General features: G+C 41.0%; 1 protein-coding gene across 1 annotated transcript in view; it reads right to left on the reverse strand.

Annotated features, from left to right (window-relative positions):
• The window catches only part of LOC124593814 (calpain-11-like), an 83,709-nt gene extending 63,325 nt beyond the window's left edge, over positions 1-20,384 (reverse strand). Inside the window, exon 1 of the mRNA XM_047132162.1 lies at positions 20,334-20,384. Within this exon, the coding sequence (XP_046988118.1) occupies positions 20,334-20,384 (51 nt within the window). The remainder of the gene's footprint in view (positions 1-20,333) is intronic.
• Between the last annotated feature and the right edge of the window lie 1,404 nt (positions 20,385-21,788).

The following is a 21,788-nucleotide window of genomic DNA, read 5'->3' on the forward strand; positions in this document are numbered from 1 at the left end:
TTCGATATTTTCGAATGAATTAATTTCCAAACACACACACAAATCAGGCAACCACGAATGTGTTCGAATTCCAAAATCAAATTTTTCCTATCGACCACATGTCCCAAGAGGTTCTCGCAAAGTTAGTAACGGATCGAAATAATATATTCAGTCTACTACGTGACCATACTACCACAGAAGATGGTAGAGAAAAGGCCGAAATACTGAATTTGGTGGTACGAAATTGTTTCACTGTAAAAGATTAAAATGCCGTTCCTCCACACATTAATAGGCGAACGCCGAAATGGCAGACATTGAGGTAAGCTGTCATAGAATTGAAAATAAACTAAAATGGCTCGATGGTGGAAATGCAAGAGTACTGCGTGAGGCACCTATAAGATTCTGCACATATTAACTTCTAGCAGCAGCTCCAGGGTGTATACATGGACAAGGAAAAAAAAATCCCGGATTTTTCCTGGATTTCCCGGTTAAAAATACACATTCTCCCAGGTGAAAATGCACTTTTTCCGTGTTAAGTGACAATATACTCTTTCTCGGCACTGTAAAACTCATCAATTGTTTGAATGTTTATGGTTTTATATATCGACGTAGAATTTCCCGGCACTTTAGAAAACGAAACTCAAGGGGGAAAAACACGTTTTGAAAGACCTTTGATGTGCAGCAACATGTACGCTGCATATTTCTGTATTACGAAAGCATAAATTTGAATTTCAATAAACACCGCATGCTACTTTCCGATGCATTGAAATCGAGATTGCGATGTGCTTTTGTAAGCCAGTCATAGCTCATCTCGCTAGCTGATGACAGCATAGAACACGTGAAGTAGTCAGCCAACAGCAAGATTACTCTAAGTAGCGCGAGTACACAAATAAGAAAAGTTAATGGTTTAAATTAATATACATAGTATTCATATGTAATATTGGTCTTGAAGATTAATAAGCTGGAAGAGAAGCTAAGCTTCCACTTATAATGTTGATCTTCTTTACCCACGTTACACTTTAAGATACATCACACAAATGTGCCAGTAAAATTTTTAATAACGACGTAAAGTCTGATCTTCTGGGCTCGAAATTCTTCTAAATCGTCGTCCTCAAAGAGTTGATTTTCAAATGAGAGTCAAACGCTTTGTGATTTAAGAAATTCATCATACATTCTCGCATATAGTTCACCTTGCGTAAAAGGAAATTTGGTCTGAATGTAACGCTTTTCAAACCACCATTCGCAATATTTTCTTGCGACCTGTTAGAAATAGGTTGGTTTCAGCAGTTGGAAGAGAGCGCCAAATAATAGGCGTCACCGCGCTTACGCTGCTACGATGACGCAGGAAGCCCATATGTTCCTACGTGTAAAACATTGAAAGATCTTACATTATGTCAAACAAGAAACAAGACATCAGAAGATACTTCAAGAGCATCTGAATTTAGTGAACCATACTAAAATGCATAATTCGGCTTAAAATGCACATTCATATGCGCAAATTTGTATGTAAATTTTCTTGGAGTACCAGTACTGAATTATCTCATGTTTGGTTCTTTATTATGGCGTAATGCCATACGTGCACTTGAAATGCAGCGAACAGTTGAAACTAGCCAATAGTGTGAAATTAAACATTTCGTTTCAAATAAAGCAGAAAAGATTAATAAAAGCCAAATCTCTTTAGCAAACCGACAAAAATAACTTCATTGTTCTGCAAGGCGATTAATGCTTGACTGTCAGGAAGGGGGAAATAAAATCTAAAACTAATAACATATTTTAGCCTTCCGTAATTATGCGAGCGTATTTTAATTCATTTGATAACTCCCGGCCGCAAAAATCTGTTTGTTATCATTTAACGTGAGAGCAATAAACGAAGAGGAAACAACAAAGTCACTGAACGTAAACACAGGTCACGTGGAGACGACCCATCTCCCCGCCACAACCCAGACTGCTCTGGGCATCAGCGCCAGATTTACAATATTTCCGAACCGGGGCAATATTAAGTAGTGACGCCCAGCCACATTCCTGTAACCAGAAGCGAAAGAAGGTACTACTCATACGCGACTCAACTGCACATGCGCAAGAGCCCGCCCGCAACTGTTCAAACGAATCTAATTTAAACGGTTGTTACGTCACGCTCATCGGAGGAAATTTCTTGTTACGAAGCATTGCATAGTCTTCCTAAAGCCTTTGACACACTTTGCTGTTGGCAGACGCTTGTATGAGCACTGTGTTTTGTTGTTGCATACGGCGCATTTCCTTTGCAGCTTAAGTTTTACTTTCGTTTTTTATTCTCTCGTTTATGTTTTGTTGCTGCAGTATTATTCTGCAATAGCGGGATACAGCAATATCCTTTGATAGAGTGCTGGTTCTTACCAGTCAAAATCACAAAAATTTATCTGAAAACTAAAACAATGAAAAATTCCCGGAATTCTAAACAATTCCCGGGTTTTTCCCGGTTTTCTCCCGGATGAAAAAATTCCCGGGTTTTTCCCGGATCTCCCGGTTGTCCCGGGTCTTATACACCCTGAGTTCATCATGCGACGCTGAAGCAACGACAGTACCAAAATGTTGGAAAAAAAAGTGCAGGTCACTCCCGTTCTCAAGCAGCGTCATCAAACAGGTGAACATAATTATAATCTTACACTGATTATCCAAAACTTTATGACCACAACTCAGCGCGAGACCGAATATCTTCTGGTGGTGTTGCGGGCACGTGACGCCGTAAGGGAGGAACGCAAGCGGAGTACAAACGAAAGGGCAAGCGTTCTAACGATGATAAGGGCCGCGAATCGGGAAATCCATTGTCTTAGGTGACTCTGATAATGGGCAGATTGCTGTGGCCCGGAACATGGGAAGGCGACCTTTCAAACGAAGAAGCTGGTAGGCTGTTCGCATGCTACTGTCACGAGCATCTATGGAAAGCGATTGAACGGCTGTAAAATTGTTAGTACGTGACTTAGTAGTTGTTGGGGGGGTCATGCTTGCCAACTGGATTTACCGAAATCCTCCCCTCCCCGACTCAGATGATACAGTTGCTGAACAGTTCAAAGAAAACTTAAATATAATTCAACACCCCGATTCATACAATTATAGTTGGCGGTGATTTCAGTCTATCCTCGATATGTTGGCAAAAATACATGTTTAAAGCCGGCGCTAGGCATGAAACGTCGCTCGAAATCGTACTGCACGCCTTCTCAGAAAATTATTTTGATCTAGTTCAGAGGCCCACTCGAAATGTAAATGGTTGCGAAATCATAGTTGACCTCTTTGCAATAAATAATCCTGAGCAAATAGGGAGCATCATGACAGATACTGGGATTAAAATCAATGGCTCTGAGCACCATAGGACTTAACTTCTAAGGTCATCAGTCCCCTAGAGCTTAGAACTACTTAAACCTAACTAACCTAAGGACAGCACACGCATCCATGCCCGAAGCAGGATTCGAACCTGCGACGTAGCGGTCGCGCGGTTCCAGATTGTAGCGCCTAGAACCGCTCGGCATGGAAGGATCACACAGACAATGTTGTGGGAAAGAAAAACCAAAGACTGCAATTCGTTGGCAGAGCACTTGGAAGATGCAACAGTGTTTCTAATGAGACTGCGTACAGTACGCTTTTCCGTCCTCTTATGAAGTATTACTGTGCGGAGTGCGATCCGCATAGGATAGGATTGACGGAGGATATCGAAAAAGTTCAAAGAGGGGCAGCTCGTTTTGTATTATCGCGAAAGAATGGAAAGAGTGCCACGGATATGATACACGAATTGGGGTGGCAGTCATTAAAACGGTAGCAGGACCTTCTCATTAAATTTCAATCACGCACTTTTTCCTCGGTGTGTGAAAATATTTTGTTGGCGGCCACCTACAAAGGGAGAAATGTTCATAATAATAAAATAAGAGGAATCAGAGCTTGCACGGAAAGATATAGGTGTTCATTTTCCTTTGCGCTGTTCGAAATTGGAACGGTGGAGGAGTAGCCTAAAGGTGGTTCGATGATCCCTCCGCCAGATACTTAACTGTGAGTTGCAAAGTGATGTAGATGTAGAAGCGACAAGATGTCCGACGTTCACGCCTCATCACACAAAATGGAGGCCGGGGACTTCTTGCCTGCTCTGTGAAGCAGGATAGGGGGTGATCGGGTAAATCTGGCGAATGGCAGTTCGAAAAATGCACAGCGCCACAGACGCTGACCGACGGGTGCTGTATTATAGTGTGGGAGATATTCATCTGGACTTACATGGGACCTGTGGTAGTAATCGAAGGCACCATGGAAGCTGTGGACTTGTGAGCATCATTGCTGACTACATGCATCCAGACGGCGATGGCAACTTCCTACAGGATAACTGCTAGTGCCACAAGGCCAGTTTCGTGCTACAGTGATTGCAGGAGCATGATAGTGAACTCACGTTGGTATTCCGCTCGCGAAATTCTCCTGACCTGAACTTAAAGGAACACATCTGGGGCGCCAGCTCGTCGCCCGCTAACGTCCTGCCGTAATTTAAGGAAACTGCGTGACGTGTTCGTAGATACATGGCGCCACCCACATACCTACAGAAACCTGCCTAGGCCTTGCAGAATCCACAACATGCACAATCGTTGCTGTACTGTGTTCCAGAGGTGGACCAAGTCGCTAACGCGCTATTAAGCAGTTGGTTGTAATGTTTTGGCTCATCGAAGTATATCTTCGATGTCTATCTGGATGTTTTTGGAGAACTTACACTACTGGCCATTAAAATTGCTACACCAAGAAGAAATGCAGATGATAAACGGGTATTTATTAAACAAATATATTATACTAGAACTGACATGTGATTACATTTTCACGCAATTTGGGTGCATAGATCCTGAGAAATCAGTACCCAGAACAACCACCTCTGGCCGTAATAACGGCCTTGATATGCCTGGGCATTAAGTCAAACAGAGCTTGGATGGCGTGTACAGGTACAGCTGCCCATGCAGCTTCAACACGATACCACAGTTCATTAAGAGTAGTGACTGGCGTATTGTGACGAGCCAGTTGCTCGCCCACCATTGACCAGACGTTTTCAATTGGTGAGAGATCTGGAGAATGTGCTGGCCAGGGCAGTGGTCGAACATTTTCTGTATCCAGAAAGGCCCGTACAGGACCTGCAACATGCGGTCGTGCATTATCCTGCTGAAATGTATGGTTTCACAGGGATCGAATGAAGGGTAGAGCCACGGGTCGTAACACATCTGAAATGTAACGTCCACTGTTCAACGTGCCGTCAATGCGAACAAGACGTGACCGAGACATGTAACCAATGGCACCCCATACCATCACGCCGGGTGATACCCCAGTATGGCGATGACGAATACGCGCTTCCAATGTGCGTTCACCGCGATGTCGCCAAACACGGATGCGACCATCATGATGCTGTAAACAGAACCTGGATTCATCCGAAAAAATGACGTTTTGCCATTAGTGCACCCAGGTTCGTCGTTGAGTACACCATCGCAGGCGCTCCTGCCTGTGATGCAGCGTCAAGGGTAACTGCAGTCATGGTCTCCGAGCTGATAGTCCATGCTGCTGCAAACGTCGTCGAACTGTTCGTGCAGATGGTTGTTGTCTTGCATACGTCCCTATCTGTTAACTCAGGGGGCAAACGTGGCTGCACGATCCGTTACAGCCATGCGGATAAGATGCCTGCCATCTCGACGGCAAGTGATACGAGGCTGTTGGGATCCAGCACGGCGTTCTGTATTATCCTCTTGAACCCACCGATTCCATATTCTGCTGACAGTCATTGGATCTCGACCAAAGCGAGCAGCAATGTCGCGATACGATTAACCGCAATCGCGATAGGCTTCAATCCGACCTTGTCGGAAATGTGATGGTAAGCATTTCTCCTCCACACGAGGCATCACAACAACGTTTCACCAGGCAACGCCAGTCAATTGCTTTTTGTGTATGAGAAGTCGGTTGGAAACTTTCCTCATGTCAGCACGTTGTAGGTGTCGCCACCGGCGCCAACCTTGTGTGAATGCTCTCAAAAGCTAATCATTTGCGTATCACAGCGTCTTCTTCCTGTCGGTTAAATTTCGCGTCTGCAACACGTCATCTTCGTGGTGTAGCAACTTTAATGGCCAGCAGTGTAGATATTTGACATAAAATCAGTACAGATTCCGCAAAAAGTGATCTTGCGGAGCTCAGTTCGCCCTGTTTGTCCCTGTCGGAACGCCATAGAGAACAGCGCTCAGCTTGACGCTTTCTTCCTTGACTTTCGGAAGGAGTGTGGGAGTAACCTTTGGGAATGACCTACAATGGAATGACCGGACAAAACTAGTTTTATGGGAACAGATTTAAGAAAATGTAATCCATCCACAAAAGTAATGATGCCACACGTTCGACTGATTCTTGAATATTGCTGATCAGGCTAAGACACTCTTGAGGTTGGACTAAAAATTGAGATCCAACGAAGAGCGGCAGTTTTCGTTACGGGATCGTTTAGTAGGCTGGTGGGATGGTCAACAACTTCCAACAGCAAGTGCTACAAGAGAGACGTAGAGCATCACGAAGACTTACACTGTTGAAATTTCGAGAGCTTACGTTCTAGGAAGAGTCGAGAAACAAATTAATTCCTGCCAAATACATTTCGCCAAATGACTGACGAGAAAGTTAGTGAAATTAGACTCATATAAAGACTTACCAACAGTCGTTCTCTTCATGGAACAGGGAAAGATGGGCGGCGAGAGGAGAGTGATGGTAGTAGTAACCGATATACCATTCGATGTCTTACGAAATACAGATATGGATATAGAAGAGTTCCAGACACACTGAAAGCGTCCCAGCAGATTGAAAGAGTGGTGTAATATCTACTACTAAATCGAAGGGGAGGTGGGAGGACAACTAGGCCAGTGAACAAACAAAGCAATTGACGCGCCCTTGTAGAGCAGTTAACCTCCATAAAGGACACTGGGGCGTAGGTCAAAGCATCAGTGATCACCGTGGAGGGAACATTGCTTCTGCGGATTTATGAAACAGGCTGTTGACTAATATTTTCATTCCTTTACTGGTATTTTTATTCTTTCAGCCCTTGCAGGCGAGGATGTAACAACAGCTGGATGTTATCGGTAATGACAGCACAGTGACAATATTCCCTCAATTTTATAGCAGCGTTCCATTACTTTACACCAGACGAGAAAATGATGTATTTAACTGAGCAAATCATAACATTCCTATGGAGAAATTTAAAGTCAATGACTTCTGAGTGCAGTGAGTAAGTGATTCACTTCTTATTCAACAGATAGGATTCAAAGGGTCATATTAAACAGCCCATGCAGTACTCATGATACATCTTATGAGTGGGAAAAAATTACTCCTAGTGTTCCATAGGGTTCGATTGAGGGTTCTCTGGTGTTTTTGCTACGTATAATGATCTTCGTTTTACACTAATGAAGTAGAATTAATGCTCTTTGGTGATGATGCAAATATCATAATCAGGTCCAACAGTGCCCAACAACAGATGGAGCCCAAAATGAAATTCTCTAAAGTACTATTGATTGACTCTCAGTAAAAGGTCTGTCATGTAACTGTGACAAAGAATTTCATTGAATTCCATACAACACCAAATCTATGTAAAACTGATTACTCAAAATTCCTCAGTGTGCATGCTGATCAGAAATTCTATTGGAAATCACGTATTATAAATATTTTCAAACGCTTGAGTTAAGCAACATACGCTCTAGGTACAAGTGCCTAATTTGGTGAAGAAAGCATTAGAAAATTGGCTTACTTTGCATCCTTTCATTCAATGATGCATATGGAATAATTTTCTGGTGCAGTTCCACCCACAGACAGACAGTGTTCATTGCACAGAAACGTGATGTAAGGTTATATCTGGTGTCTATCCTAAACTTCATTCAGGCAACTGTTTAGAAAATTAAGCATACCGGCTACAGCCCCACACTACATTTATTGCATTACGAAGTTTCTTGTAAATAATCAAGAAAAATGAAAAAAATAATAGTGTATTCATAAACATAACACTAGGGATAAAAATAACCTCCACTATCCACAACTTAATCCACTATCCACAACTACATCTTTGTTCATTGCACAGAAACGTGATGTAAGGTTATATCTGGTGTTTATCCTAAACTTCATTCAGGCAACTGTTTAGAATATTTTGCATACCGGTAACAGCCTCACACTACATTTATTGTCTTACGAAGTTTCTTGTAAATAATCAAGCAAAATGAGAAAATAATAGTGTATTCATAAACATAATGGTAGGGACAAAAATAACCTCTACTATCCACAACTAAATACACTATCCAAAACTACATCTTACTCATGCACAGAAAGGAGCAAATTATGCAGTGTGATGGGCCAAAATGAAAACTTTGCGTCACGTAAGCAAGGCGCCTTACGACTATACATACAGAAATTATACAGTTAAGCAGAATATTAATTAAAATCTTTATTGTTTCAATTATGTGCATTGTAATTTTTATATGTTGTAAATTAATCTGCAGATTATTGTTGTAATATTAAAGAACTTTACAAGAGAGGAAAAAGCTCTCCACTTATCTGAACTGAAAAATGCTGAAGTATGCACCGTGGAAGTTAAAGAACACCCACGCCACCAAAGCTGCACATAGAGACTATCACAAAATACAATCGAATGTTGTTAAAAAGTGCAAATAACGCTGTTCTTTCGTTTTTTTTATGGTTGTATTGAGCATCAAAATTGTTTTCTTCAATCAGTTTATCTTCAAGTTACGAGCTGATATTAGTGTTGGTCGGTAGAGTGTGGTATCCAACTGGTATCAGAAATTCACATCCCTGGAATAGACTGGGAACATCTTGCTGTGCTCCGCCAATGAGGATTCTGTACATCCAACAGAGTTCTATGTGGGGGAAGAGATATTGATTATTAGTTGATTGTGAGATGAATTACATGTCAAATGAGTTTTGAGATACATTTGAAGTAAAGTTGTACGATTGGTAATTGAATCTATTGTCATTTGAAATTCGTAGCTGATCTATTGACAGCGCTGTATCTGTTGAGAATGATGATTTTTTTTCCCCTGTTGGTACTGTGATTGTATGTGATTAGAGTGATGAAGCACACAACATGGCATTTGTGAAGTGAAATGGATGCTATGACAAATGGTTTCCAGAGAGTTCTAGATGTCAAAAGCTGTGTACAATTTAGGAACCCACATAGTAGCTTTTACTTACTAATACCCCATTTGGAAGCAGATGTTTTAGGAACTATAGGAAACAAGGAACAGTATTATTTACCTGCTAAAGAATAGTCTGCTTTGAGTATCCACTACATTTTGCAACTAGTTATTTGGGAAATTTCTGAGTAGTTAGATGCCAACATAAATTGGATGAGTTTATTATGTGTCTGTGTGTTAAAGAACAGGGTAAAAGTAATAGTGCCAACTGATATTTTTCCTCCAGACAAGTCAACATTAATACAAAATGGGAGTACTGAGGTACTCAAGAACAGCAGGTGTAAGCACTACAGACAGACGATAAAAAGAAATTTAGAATTACAGAATAAAAAAAGCTATTTTCTATTTATCCCACAAAATAGATTTTCTATAAATTAAACTTAACAAAAGTAACTTAAATGAAGAATACAAAATAAAATTGTTTTCCTAGTTAAAGCAACGAAAGAATCTGCAGTATTTAACAAAAGAGAGTTCTAAGAAGGATAATTTTACTCACGTTCACTGCAAAAATTTAAATACACAGTCATATTTGCTACGAAAAATCATTATTTAAGAGAATCATATTTTATAAGAGAAAATAAATTATCTTAAAAATTAACACAGTTGATTATTGAGCGGAACTTGATATAGATCGAATTGTCTCTGAAAGAAATAACATCTCTGGTTTCTTGCTAAAATTTAAATGACAAAAGAATAGTGATAAGTGGGAGCAGGAATTTTCTCCATAACTTACAGAAGAGCATAAACTTAATCAATAACTTTATTAATTTGAAAATAACGAAAAGAAGTGTTTCTGTAGATCCAAGTGTTTCTGTCGATCCTGGATCTACGATCAGGTGAAGTAGAACAATTTTGATTTTTTATAGTTATCAGTTAAAATGCAAAAGATATCAATATGTCCTGAAGACAACTTGAGATAGATAAAAAATCACAGTATTTTTGTAGTGCTTCAATTTATGAATTATTGAGAAGTAGTAACATTGTTTTCTGGTCGGTTGTAACATAAAACACTCCTAACATAAAAACCCAAGCATTTGTATATGTATTCCATAGATCAGAGGTTTTTATGTTCATTTCATTGTCCGTAAGACTCACTGGTTCTTTTGTGTACAGCAAGAGAAGCAAAGGGAAATAGGAATCACAAAACAATATATCATCCCTAACATAGTTTGCTTGTGCTATCAATAAGTGTGTGATAATTATTGTCATATTTAAGTGGCTTTTATGCAAGTATAGAAAAGGTTATTTATTATTGTACGTTGCTTTAATCAAAATCTTCGAACAAGAATTAAAAGCGGTTATTTGTAGTTGTACAGACATGAGGAGAAGAAACAGATTGAGGTGGTGCGGTGAACACTGTACTAAGTTCCTGATCGGCCATACAAGAGTATTTTATCACGAGCTGTTGAGACATCGAGTTGTCACAACTACAAGGTTATGCATCAGTGGTGCAGCTGACACTTCAAATGGCTAAAAGCAAAAGTGAAAAAATTAGTATTGTCCAAGGCAGTTAAACAGTGAAGATTGAAATACTGACATAGTAGAAACTTCTGTGTTTGTTAGAGATTGGTAATTGATAGTAGGTAACAGTGGATTTTGGTTTAGCTGTTTGTGGTTGTGAGACCTGTAAAACAAATACAAAGAACAAAGGCTTTGGGTGATGAATCGACAAATAAGAGTGGTTTTCAGTAATCCAGAATGAAAGCGGCTGCAAGTTTAAAGCAAATGTTACAACAGCTAATTGCAAGGTAACAAGACTTAAAACAAAGACAGGAGGAGACAAAAAGAGAGGGACATGAGTTTAAGAAAGCGTTTAAAGACAATATGTCATATTTAATAATAAGATAGTAGTTTTAGAAGAGGAAGTACAACATGTAAATTCACTTCCTGGAGAAGCTGTTGAATTAAAATAATCCCAGGATGTGGCCATAGCATTATTGTTAAAATGTTACACAGCAGATAGATGAAAAATGCAATAAATTAGACAAAAATATTAAGACACATAGGAAGCAGCGAAAGAAAAGATTTTTTGCAGGTAGACGAAGGTAGTAAACAAGTACAGGAACAGATCAAAAATATAGGCAATGTTAATTCAAAGTTAGAGAAGGCTCAAGCACGTGTGGTCTCCGTAAAGGAGACCAGTATGCCAGTGAAGGAAGCTAGTTTTTACAGTAAAGGTGGCAATTTTGGACCGGAAACCAACTTAAGCGGTTGCAGAGTTGTAGCTTCCATTCCATTTAGTAAGCAGGAAAGTAATAATAATGACTGCAATGATATAAATTCAATAGTCGTCCACAGGCCAGAAATTTCATGACCTGTCAGTGATGTAAAAAGTGTTCGTAGCGACAATAAAACTGATTGGGTGGAAGAACTGAGATTAGGAATTTAAAAATGCTGTGTATCACTTTCCCAGGTTTAAGCCGACTAGTGTTATCCATTCAGACATTTTCTTAAAATCTTTTCAAGGGCATTCACCCACGTCACGGTAAAGTAAAGGAAATACTAGATTCATGAATGGTCACCTAGAATGAATCCCAGTGGGTTATGCTTAAAACAAATTGATTTGCAATTGTAGAAGGTTTTGCAAGAGTTTTCATTTTCAAGTACTGGTGCGGGAACGTTCAGAGGAAATTGAGACTTGAATTATTTGGCCCTCAGAGATACAATTATAGTTGGGGTGGCTATAGGAATTTTGTGGAATATCATCTCAATCAAGCTTTGTATTTAAGTGATCCAGTTAGTGAGTTACGTTTCAGTGGGGTTTTAATTACAAGGCTATAAGATAAGGAACATCAACGATTAACAGATGAAAAGTGGACACAGGCTCAAGTTTTATAAATTACATTAGTTGGATAATTTAAATAACTCTACAGATAAAAGAGAAACGAAGGTAGTCAACTGGGTAAATGTGAATAAAGGAAAGGGAAGGTTTCAGGAGGGAAAGATGAATAATAACTATCGCTCTCGTAAGTATAATACGGCTCATCCAACAAACCCTAACAGACACAACTTCCAAAGTCAAATTCAGCGGAGAAATCTCACAATCTTTTTCCGTCAAGACTGGCGTGCGGCAGGACGATGGCCTCGCCCCACTACTTTTCAACATCGTTTAAAACAAAGTCATCAGAGAATGGGAACAAGAACTGAAAAATCGAAACGTCTGGAGACCTATCAGGCTAGGAAAAGAAAAGAATAACATCGACGTCACATGCCTAGCCTTAGTTGATGACCTCACGATCCTTTCTGGTGATGAACAAACAGCAATCCATCAGATTGAAGTCCTCAAAGAATTTGATGAGAAAGTTAGATTGCAAATTTCTTTTTCTAAAACCGAATTCATGACTAAAAGACACATCAAAACACAAAATTTAACCACAAAATATGGCACAGTAAACAAGGTTAACCACTTCAAGTACTTAGGGGAAATTATTGAGCCTACAGGTACAGAAACACTAGTACAAAAAAAAAAAAAAAAAAAAAACAAAAAAAAACACGAGAACTCAAAATCCGGGAAGCATGTGGGAAAGTTGAGAGCATCTACAATAAAAATTGCATAAACATCAACACAAAAGTTCGACACTACATGACTGTTATCATACATGAAACACTCTACGCCAACGAGACTCTAAACCTTAATTACAAAGGAGACCTCGAAAATATCAAAAAGGCTGAAAGAAAAGTCATCTGAAAAATCCCAGGTCCAAAACTCACAGACGAAGGATACCGTCTACAGTCGCACACAGTCACAGAAAAATATTCCAGCATCGAAACCGATTTCCGCAAACGACGACTGAAATTCTATGGACACATCATGAGAGTAGATGACAACCGACTAATGAAGAAAATTTTGACGTACTTACAGAAACTGAAAAAGACAACAGTCTGGATAAAACAGGTACAAATTGATCTAAAAAATGTCAAAATCCCACCGATAGACATCGAAGATCGAAACGTGTTCAGCTGCGAAATTTCATCGGAAGACAAACCCGAGGTAACTAGGGGAAAGTGGTCAGACGAACGTCGAACTAAGCATAGCGAGATGGTGAAATAATTCTGGAAGAACAAGAAAAATAACAGCCACAGGTCATAATTTGGTTTATGTGATCTTATATGGGTCTAAACAGCGTAAATAAATAAATAATAACTAGCGAAAATGGATAGGTGATTATAGAGAAGGTTTTACTCAATAACAGTAATCCTAATCCCATACCTAGCTCATCTCAGTCCCACAATGGGTTGAAAAGTGGATTTGCATGATATCAGCTAAAGAGTTGCCTATGGGAAGAGAAGTATCTGAACAAAAAGTTTCAACAACAATAATAGTACACGATCCAGTCACATTAATGTGACTACCGCCTATGTTCGACGTCAACGTGCGATAACTACTCACAGACACGAAGTGGCAGCACTAGCAATGGACGGTGTATAAAGTTTGTCGGGGGAACGCGGGAAACAGTGCAGTCGTTGTCGTAACGCGGAAACGGAGTGACGTTCAAAGGGGCATGATAATTGACTTTGGGGCTAAGGCCGGAAGCATTTCCGTAATGGCTAAATTTGTTGACTGCGTGCCGCCGCGGTTAAAGTATACACTATCTGATCAAAAGTATCCGGACATTAATACGAGATCGATCCACCCTTTGTCTGTATGACGGCTTGAACTTTGCTCGGGACACTTGCAATGAGGGGTCTGAATGGCTGTACAGGAATGGCAGCCCGTTATTCCTCAAGAGCCGAAACCAGAGAAGGTAGTGACGTTGGATACTGAGATCTGGAGATAAGTGAATATTCTAACTCATGTCATTGGTGTTCCATTGGGTTTGAAACTCTGGGTGGGCCACAGTATTTCAGAAATGTTATTCTCCATAGATCATTGCCTCGTAGATGATGCTTTATGACACAGTGCATTGTCATGCTGGAACAAGCAATCATCGTCTCGAAACTGTCCCTCCACTGTACACAGTACACAACGCTGTAAAATGTGTTCATATCCTTACCCATTTAGTATTTTGTTAAGCGTAATATGGGGACTACACTCAAACCATGAAAAACACCCCATAGCGTAAATCACCTCCTGCATACTTCATTTTTGGCACTGTACTTGATGTCAGCTAGCGTTCTCCAGGCATCCACCAAACCCAAACTCTTCCTTCGGATTGCCACAGGGTATAGCGTGATTCATCACTCCAAAACAGTCGTTTCCAGTCAGCCAGTGTCCAGTGGCGCCAGCCACTCTTTACACCACCATAAGTGTTGCTTAGCACTGACTGGAGAAATGTGTCGCTTATGAGGAGCTTCTCGCTCATTGTGCCCTACTCTTTTCAATTCCCTACACACAGTCATTGTGCTGACTGGTCTGCTGGAAGCACTTTGGAATTCAAGAATGGTACCTTCCGCTAATTTCATGATATTTTTATATGGCCACCCTCCGCAATGCTTGATGGTTCCTGTCCATCAGCGTATGAGATCTGCCTAGTCTTGGTTTAGCCATGATAGTTCCTGCGCCTGAAGTTACTTTTACATCTGAAGACTCCTCTCCATGAAGAGAGGAACCTCACTCTGTTGAGCGGTACTCCATATTGGTTTCAGTGACACAGTTGTGGCTACTGTGCTTCTGTAGGTTGCTAGCTTGCCTGAACACTGCGGTCCGGTTGTGTGCCATGCTGAGCCACAAACTAACAATCACATCACCAACAGTCGACTTGGGCAGATGTAGAATGGCTGAAATGTTCGTGAAGAATTTCTTATTCAGATGACATCCAGTGACTACTCCATGTTCGAAGTTGCTGAGCTCTCCTGGCTGACTGATTCTGCTGACGCTGCTTCTTTTCTGATAACGCAATACTCTTCACCTCCGTTGATATCTGCAGGTCTGTCTCTCATGGCATCTATTGGTCAAGTCTACACTCCGTAGGGGTGACCGGATACTTTTACTGGATAGTGTATTTAGGCTATGTATAGTGAATAGTTGGGATACGCCTGAAGTTACTTTTACATCTGAAGACTCCGTTCCATTAAGAGATCCGTACCTCACTCCGTTGAGCGGTACTCCATATTCGGTTCAGTGACACAGCTGTGGTTACTGTGCCTCTGTAGGTTGCTAGCACAGTCTAACGTAACAGTCGCGACACTTCGCCTCGATTTTGTTGCCTACCGCGCCAACAGCGCGCCAAGCGGCCAGTAACTTAAACTGTTAGTGCGGCGCGATCGTGAAAGCGGATAGTGGGTGTTTATTTTGATTTCTACAATGGTTCCTGCAAGCGATACAGTTTGTAGCACAATAAGTTGCAGCAACAACAGGAAGAAGACACCACAGCTGTCTTTTTTTAGATTTCCTAAGGATCCTGAGAGGTATATACCATCATGTTATTAAACTGTATCGTCAGGATTCACTTGCAAACTACGTGTGTATTAATGATAAATGTTTCGTTTTAGGAGCAGAAAATGGATAGTTAGTAGCAGACGAGAAGACTTTATGAAAAAAAGACCCAGTTTACCTGTATAATAATATTAGGTTTTGTAAGCTACATTTCAAACAAAACCAGTTCATGAACGCAGACAATAATAAACTCGTGTGGAACGCAGGACCCACACTGTTTGACATCCCCAATAATCACCTCAACTGACGATGAAGAGGAAACTGCCACAAAGATTCGACAATCCATCTAAAGCTGTAAAACAGTCCAATGACACAGAAGCAGCCAGTTCAGCTCTCCATGTATCAATGCCAGATTCGTGTGAATCGTCAACACAGACCTGCTTTCACGATGAAGTGGTTAGGTTAAGTGCAGTTATTCGTGTCTTACAAAAGTGTAATGTTTGGTATGTATTTCATTCACTTCTGTTGTTAGTCACTTAATTTTCCATGCTTCCTTCGTGTGATGACATTATTTTGTTAACACCTTGTCCACTGACAGATTGTTTGAAAATTATTCAATTATTTGGTTTTGCATGAAATGTAATGTAGTCAGCTTATTATAATGTTTTCAACATATTTCACCCGCTATTTGGCAGTTGCTTGTCCCACTTAGAATAATATAAAGATGAAGGTCGTACTTGTGGCAGCAGGCGACAATAACAAACACAGTAGGCCTACCGAACGATAAATGAGCGTCTGTGCTTGTTACGTGTGAATCTGTGTGTTTATATTCTTTTGATATCAACGAGGTAAGCTGCAATTCTATCCAACGTCACAAGTGTTTCTCCATGAATGTGTTGTAGCTAGCCACTCGATTCATGGTTTTTGTCCATACTTGCGCTTATTTTAGAATCATTTTTAGAAATATATATGCCTTCTGATATCACACAAAACCTTGGAGGCAACAAAATAACTCAAATATTTCGTAAATAACGTAGGAAATGGATGCAAAACAAACATTATGCTTACGACGGGTCTGATGTTCACCTTACTCGCCACTTGGAGCGCTAGTGTCGCTCCATCTGTCACACGGTAACAACTTTTACAGCTGTGAGTGTCGCGACTGTTATGTTAGACTGTGGTTGCTAGCTCGCCTCAACTGAACCCGTTGGAGTACACCAGGCAACACTGGGGTCCGGTTGTGCGCCATGCTGAGCCACAAACTCACAATCACATCACCAATAGTGCACTTTGGCAGATGTAGAATGGCTGAAATGTTCCTGAAGAATTTCTTATTCAGACGGCATCCAATTGACTAGTTCATGTTCGAAGTTACTGATTCTGGTTCTTTACTGATAAAGCAATACTCCTCGCCTCCGTTGATATTTGCAGGTCTGCCTCTCATGGCATATATTGGTCAAGTCTACATTCCGTGGGGGTGACCGGATACTTTTACTGGATAGTGTATATAGGCTATGTACAGTGATGATCATATAACACACCCTTGGGATACGCCTGAAGTTACTTTTACATCTGAAGACTTCTCTCCGTTAAAAGATCCATACCACACTCCGTTGAGCAGTACTCGATATTGGTTTCAGTGATACAGCTGTGGCTACTGTGCTTCTGTAGGTTGCTAGCTCGCCTGAACTGAACCCTTTGGAGTACACCAGGCAACACTGGCGTCCGCTTGTGCGCCATGCTCAGCCACAAACTCGTAATCTGAGGAACCTCAGTAATGTTCTGCAGATGGAGCTGGCACAAGTGTCTTTGGAGGCCGTGCTGCGATTAACAGAGCCGCGAACGACCATTCAATTTAGCCGTTTGTGTTCAAGAGCAACAAGTGCTTCAGACTGAACACATGTCTGACATGAAACTTCCAGGCAGACTAAAACTGTGTGCCGGACCGAGACACGAACTCGAGACCTTTGCCTTTCGCGGGCAAGTGCTCTACCGTCTGAGCTCCCCTAGCACGACTCACGGCCAGTCCTAGCTTTACTTCTGCCAGGTTCGCAGGAGAGCTTCTGTGCAATTTGGAAGGTAGCTGGTTACGAAAATGACTTGTGACTGTGAACACATTGTTGTTGTTGAGACCAGCTCTGAAACTCGTCTATCCTGTGCAAACCTTTTCATCTCTACATAACTACTGCATCGTACAGCCATTTGAACAATCTTAATGTATTCAAGCATTGGTCTCCTTCTACAAATTCCCTCTACCTCCCCCCCCCCCCCCCCCCCCCCACATACACACATACTTGTTTCTATTAGTAATTTGACGATTCTTTACTGCCTAAGGATGTATCATATGAACTGATTGCTTGTTTTAGTCACGCTGTGCCACAATTTCTTTTCCCCAGTTCGACTCAGTACCTTCTCACTACCGGAAATTAAGAAAGTTGCATTTATTAATTAATTATATTGATGATTTAGCATAATGCAAGAATGTCTAGGTTAAGATGAGTAATATTGCCTACAGCTTCCATTAGTGTAATAGTAGTAGTAGTAGTAGTGGTAGTAACAGCAGCAGCAGTGTGATTTATCTGCGGATCCTTTTTACACATATGTTGTAAGTGTCATGATATCACAGATTCAGGACGAGAAGAAACGATTCATATACACAGATATTTTCAGAGTTACAGGTCTACTCTGACAAAGACGGGACAAGTTATCGGCTATGTCCACATAACAGGAACCACACTGGCATTTGTCTAAAGTAATTCAGGTAGGGAAACTGCGGAAAACCTCAAACAGGATGGCCATACAGAGGGTTAGAGCCTCCATCCTCCCGAATACATGGCCTGTTGTTTTAAACAGTACAGCCTCATTCGGTTTCTCCCTAGACTACAATTCTATTTTGTTTATTTATTCTTGCAAATAAATTATTTCATAGTGTAAGAAGCTGGTACTACGCTGTTCATTGATTTCTCAGCATCAGCCATGTACATAACTACACAGACCCTACCGTACGGCAACAGAACCATGATGATGATGTATGGTTTCCACTTTTTGTATCGCAGCTTTGCATTTGCTTGCCTGAAAAATTGAGTCAGCATCCCTGCATAATGAGTAAGATGTTGAGGTCAGAAGAGGATCTTAGCATCATCCAGTGCTGAACTCTGTGTGAAATCGCGTTGTGTAATGACAGGAGTGTTTTATTACTTACTAGATGTTACCGGCCATGCGTTGCTGTGGGCCAGTCCGGTTAAATGGAAAAGTAAGAAAAGAGAATGCACAAGTTTCTAATATGTATGGATACTGAATACACGTCCTAATCTCCTTCTCTACCCACTCTCTATCCATCTCCTCCCTTCTGCTTCCTCTCTCCATTCCCTTCCGCCCCTCTGTCCATCTCCTCTCCACCCTCCCCCCCCCCCCCCCCATCTGTGTCCAGGATCGTTTTTTATTGTTATTGCATTTGAAGATTGTGTAGTAGTATTGTAGTCGCAAACCGATAAGCCATAAATACAACTATCCTGTGTGCTAAATGTTTCACTGTTATATAAAGCCCACGTCCGCCCATATACTCATTACAGTATTGTACAAAAATTTAAAGTAAATCGGTGAAGAACTTTTAAAGATTTTTCGTAATAACGTTTCCCCTTTATACATTACTTATATATTCACGTGTCATATATATTAAAATAGGTGTATAACAACACGCTCGGATTCGGATCCAACGTTACGTACAAATTTCAATGCAACCGGTGGAGAACTTTCGGAGAATTGTCCTTTTTTTCCTTTGCTAGAAAATACTGTTTCGAATTTTCTGCTCAACCTTTCTTGGTAACTGTAATTTCAGTCTAAACCTTGTTCCGTGATCATGGACAGAGCTGTTTATGCATTATTCATTGAGGTTACTCTTTATGTGCGTAACTGATTGGTAAATGTTCTTGCATAGTGTTGGTAAAATCCCTTTGCTGTAGTTTCAAAAGTTATTCACTTTTTGTGCGTTTGTTACACAGAAAGGAATTCCACAGCTTTGAACGGTTCAAATGGCTCTAAGCACTATGGGACTTAACATCTGAGGTCATCAGTCCCTAGACTTAGAACTACTTAAACCTAAGGACATCACACACATCCATGGCCGAGGCAGGATTCGAACCTGCGACCGTAGCAGCAGCGCGGTTCCGGACTGAAGTGCCTAGAACCGCTCAGCCACAACGGCCGGCTCCACAGCTATGAAGTGAGAGTGCATGCTAAAGGACATGTTGTCTGATTAGGTATACTCGTAGAAATTGTTTACCTTTACGTGTGTTTGGGAAATTCTACGCATTTGTAACTCAGTGCAAAGAAACGGGTTAGGTCGATAGTTGGGTGCATCCCGGGCAATAGTCACCGATCTGTTTTAAATATTTCGACATTTTTGTCTTGATTCTGTTACTAGATGCCAAATTTATAGCTACGTGTGGTGAATGGAAGAATGAATGTTTGATTTGTCTTTAATTAGAGCCATTTCCCTTTTTAGCGGGCAAGTTGATTCAGTAAAAAAGTTGCAATGTGTATGTTCATAGGTTTTTCCAGCGAATATTCTAATTAAAAGTCTCTCGGGCATGCAGCCTTCAGACTGGCTACATGATAGCGCTCTCGCTTTCAAGGAGTTACAAATATACTAAAATTTTCCATAAAAGTTAATCATTAGTTAAGTATTAATTCCAAGTATTTTACGTTAGTCCTCCAAGGAACGGCTGTCCCATTACAAAATCTTGGGAGATACTAGATTCAGCTATTTCCTCTTGGCTCTTAACTGTGACAAAAAATTTGCATTATTTAAAAAAAAGGAAAGATGAAAGTACCTGACTATCAACAAGGGACGCGGATGGTACAACATTCTCTGGAGTGACCATAATATGGCTTCTTACTTGTTATGGCCGAGTTACTTTCACTTAACCCAACGATGCGTAATATTTACGAGTAAATAGAATGTCCAGAACTCACAGTGCACTGCTTACGTTTTACGTGTGTCAAAGGTTACGGAGTTATAATTAGCGCTACCTCTCCATAACCGACAGCCCTACAAGCAGATCAAAGAGGCACTATACTGCTCAGAACTGGAGCTTCCTCAGCTCAAGTAGAGAATAATAACCAGTGAATCCATTTTGAGTACATGAGCGAACACAGTATCTTTCACATATGACCTTTAAGTTCAAACAAGCTCCTGCGTTGCATTTTAAACTGATAACTCATTATGATTTAACGTTTTATTTGTCAACAATTTCCTGAGGATTTCAAATTTGCGCAGTTATCGTTACAGCTCTATGTACTTGTCCTGCCGATTGCAAGGACTATTATTTACAAAGATATTCACTGTTCCACGACTTACTTTTCAGAGAAAGAAAATCGGTGCTGAATCACTGCGTTTGTTAATGAGAGGCGACCAATCTGTCCACAATAATGAACGATTGCTTCCTATCCTATTATCGCATTATCTCAGAGGTGAATAATTCTCTTTATTGTCCATCCCGGTGCCAGTGAGTGACATTTCACACAGTTTCCCACTGCCTCCATCCAAAGTGCGGCTGATTCTGACGAATGCTTGTGCAGTATATAATTCTCGAGAGAGATCGAGTAGTATTACCCCATAGTGCTCTGGACAACGATCTGTTGATCGTGTTGAACTGGTGCCTGGCGGTATTGCAATTTCCCCGCCACTGACGTAAGTCACAGCAGTGAAGTGGTGTGTTAGTGCCAGTCCGTTGGGTGAAATCGGTGCAGGTAGATGGGTCGTGAAAGATCATGTGAATGGATGTAAGTAAGAGGATGAAACCTGGTATCGGAATGTTACGTATTCCTCTCTAACAGCACCAAGGGCACCATCATGCATCACATCCTACTGTAAGATCTTTCGTATCACATAAGGTAGCTCATTGAACAAAATAGTTACCCCCTCAAAAGGACACATTGCCGGTTTGGAGCTCTATAGTTTTGCCAAGAGATACTCACTGGGTCACTGTGTGGGTATGTACACCTTTCGGCTGTTCCTCATCTTGGAGTCGTCGTCCATTTAACTTTACTTATGAGTGGCATTACATTTGCCTTTGCTCTCCTATTGTCCTGTATATTGCCGGCCGGGGTGGCCGAGCGGTTCTAGGCGCTGCAGTCTGGAACCGCGCGACCGCTACGGTCGCAGGTTCGAATCCTGCCTCGGGCATGGGTGTGTGTGATGTCCTTAGGTTAGTTAGGTTTAAGTAGTTCTAAGTTCTAGGGGACTGATGACCTCAGAAGTTAAGTCCCATAGTGCTCAGAGCCAT

Source organism: Schistocerca americana, chromosome 2 (genome assembly GCF_021461395.2).
Source record: "Schistocerca americana isolate TAMUIC-IGC-003095 chromosome 2, iqSchAmer2.1, whole genome shotgun sequence".
Lineage (NCBI taxonomy): Eukaryota > Metazoa > Arthropoda > Insecta > Orthoptera > Acrididae > Schistocerca > Schistocerca americana.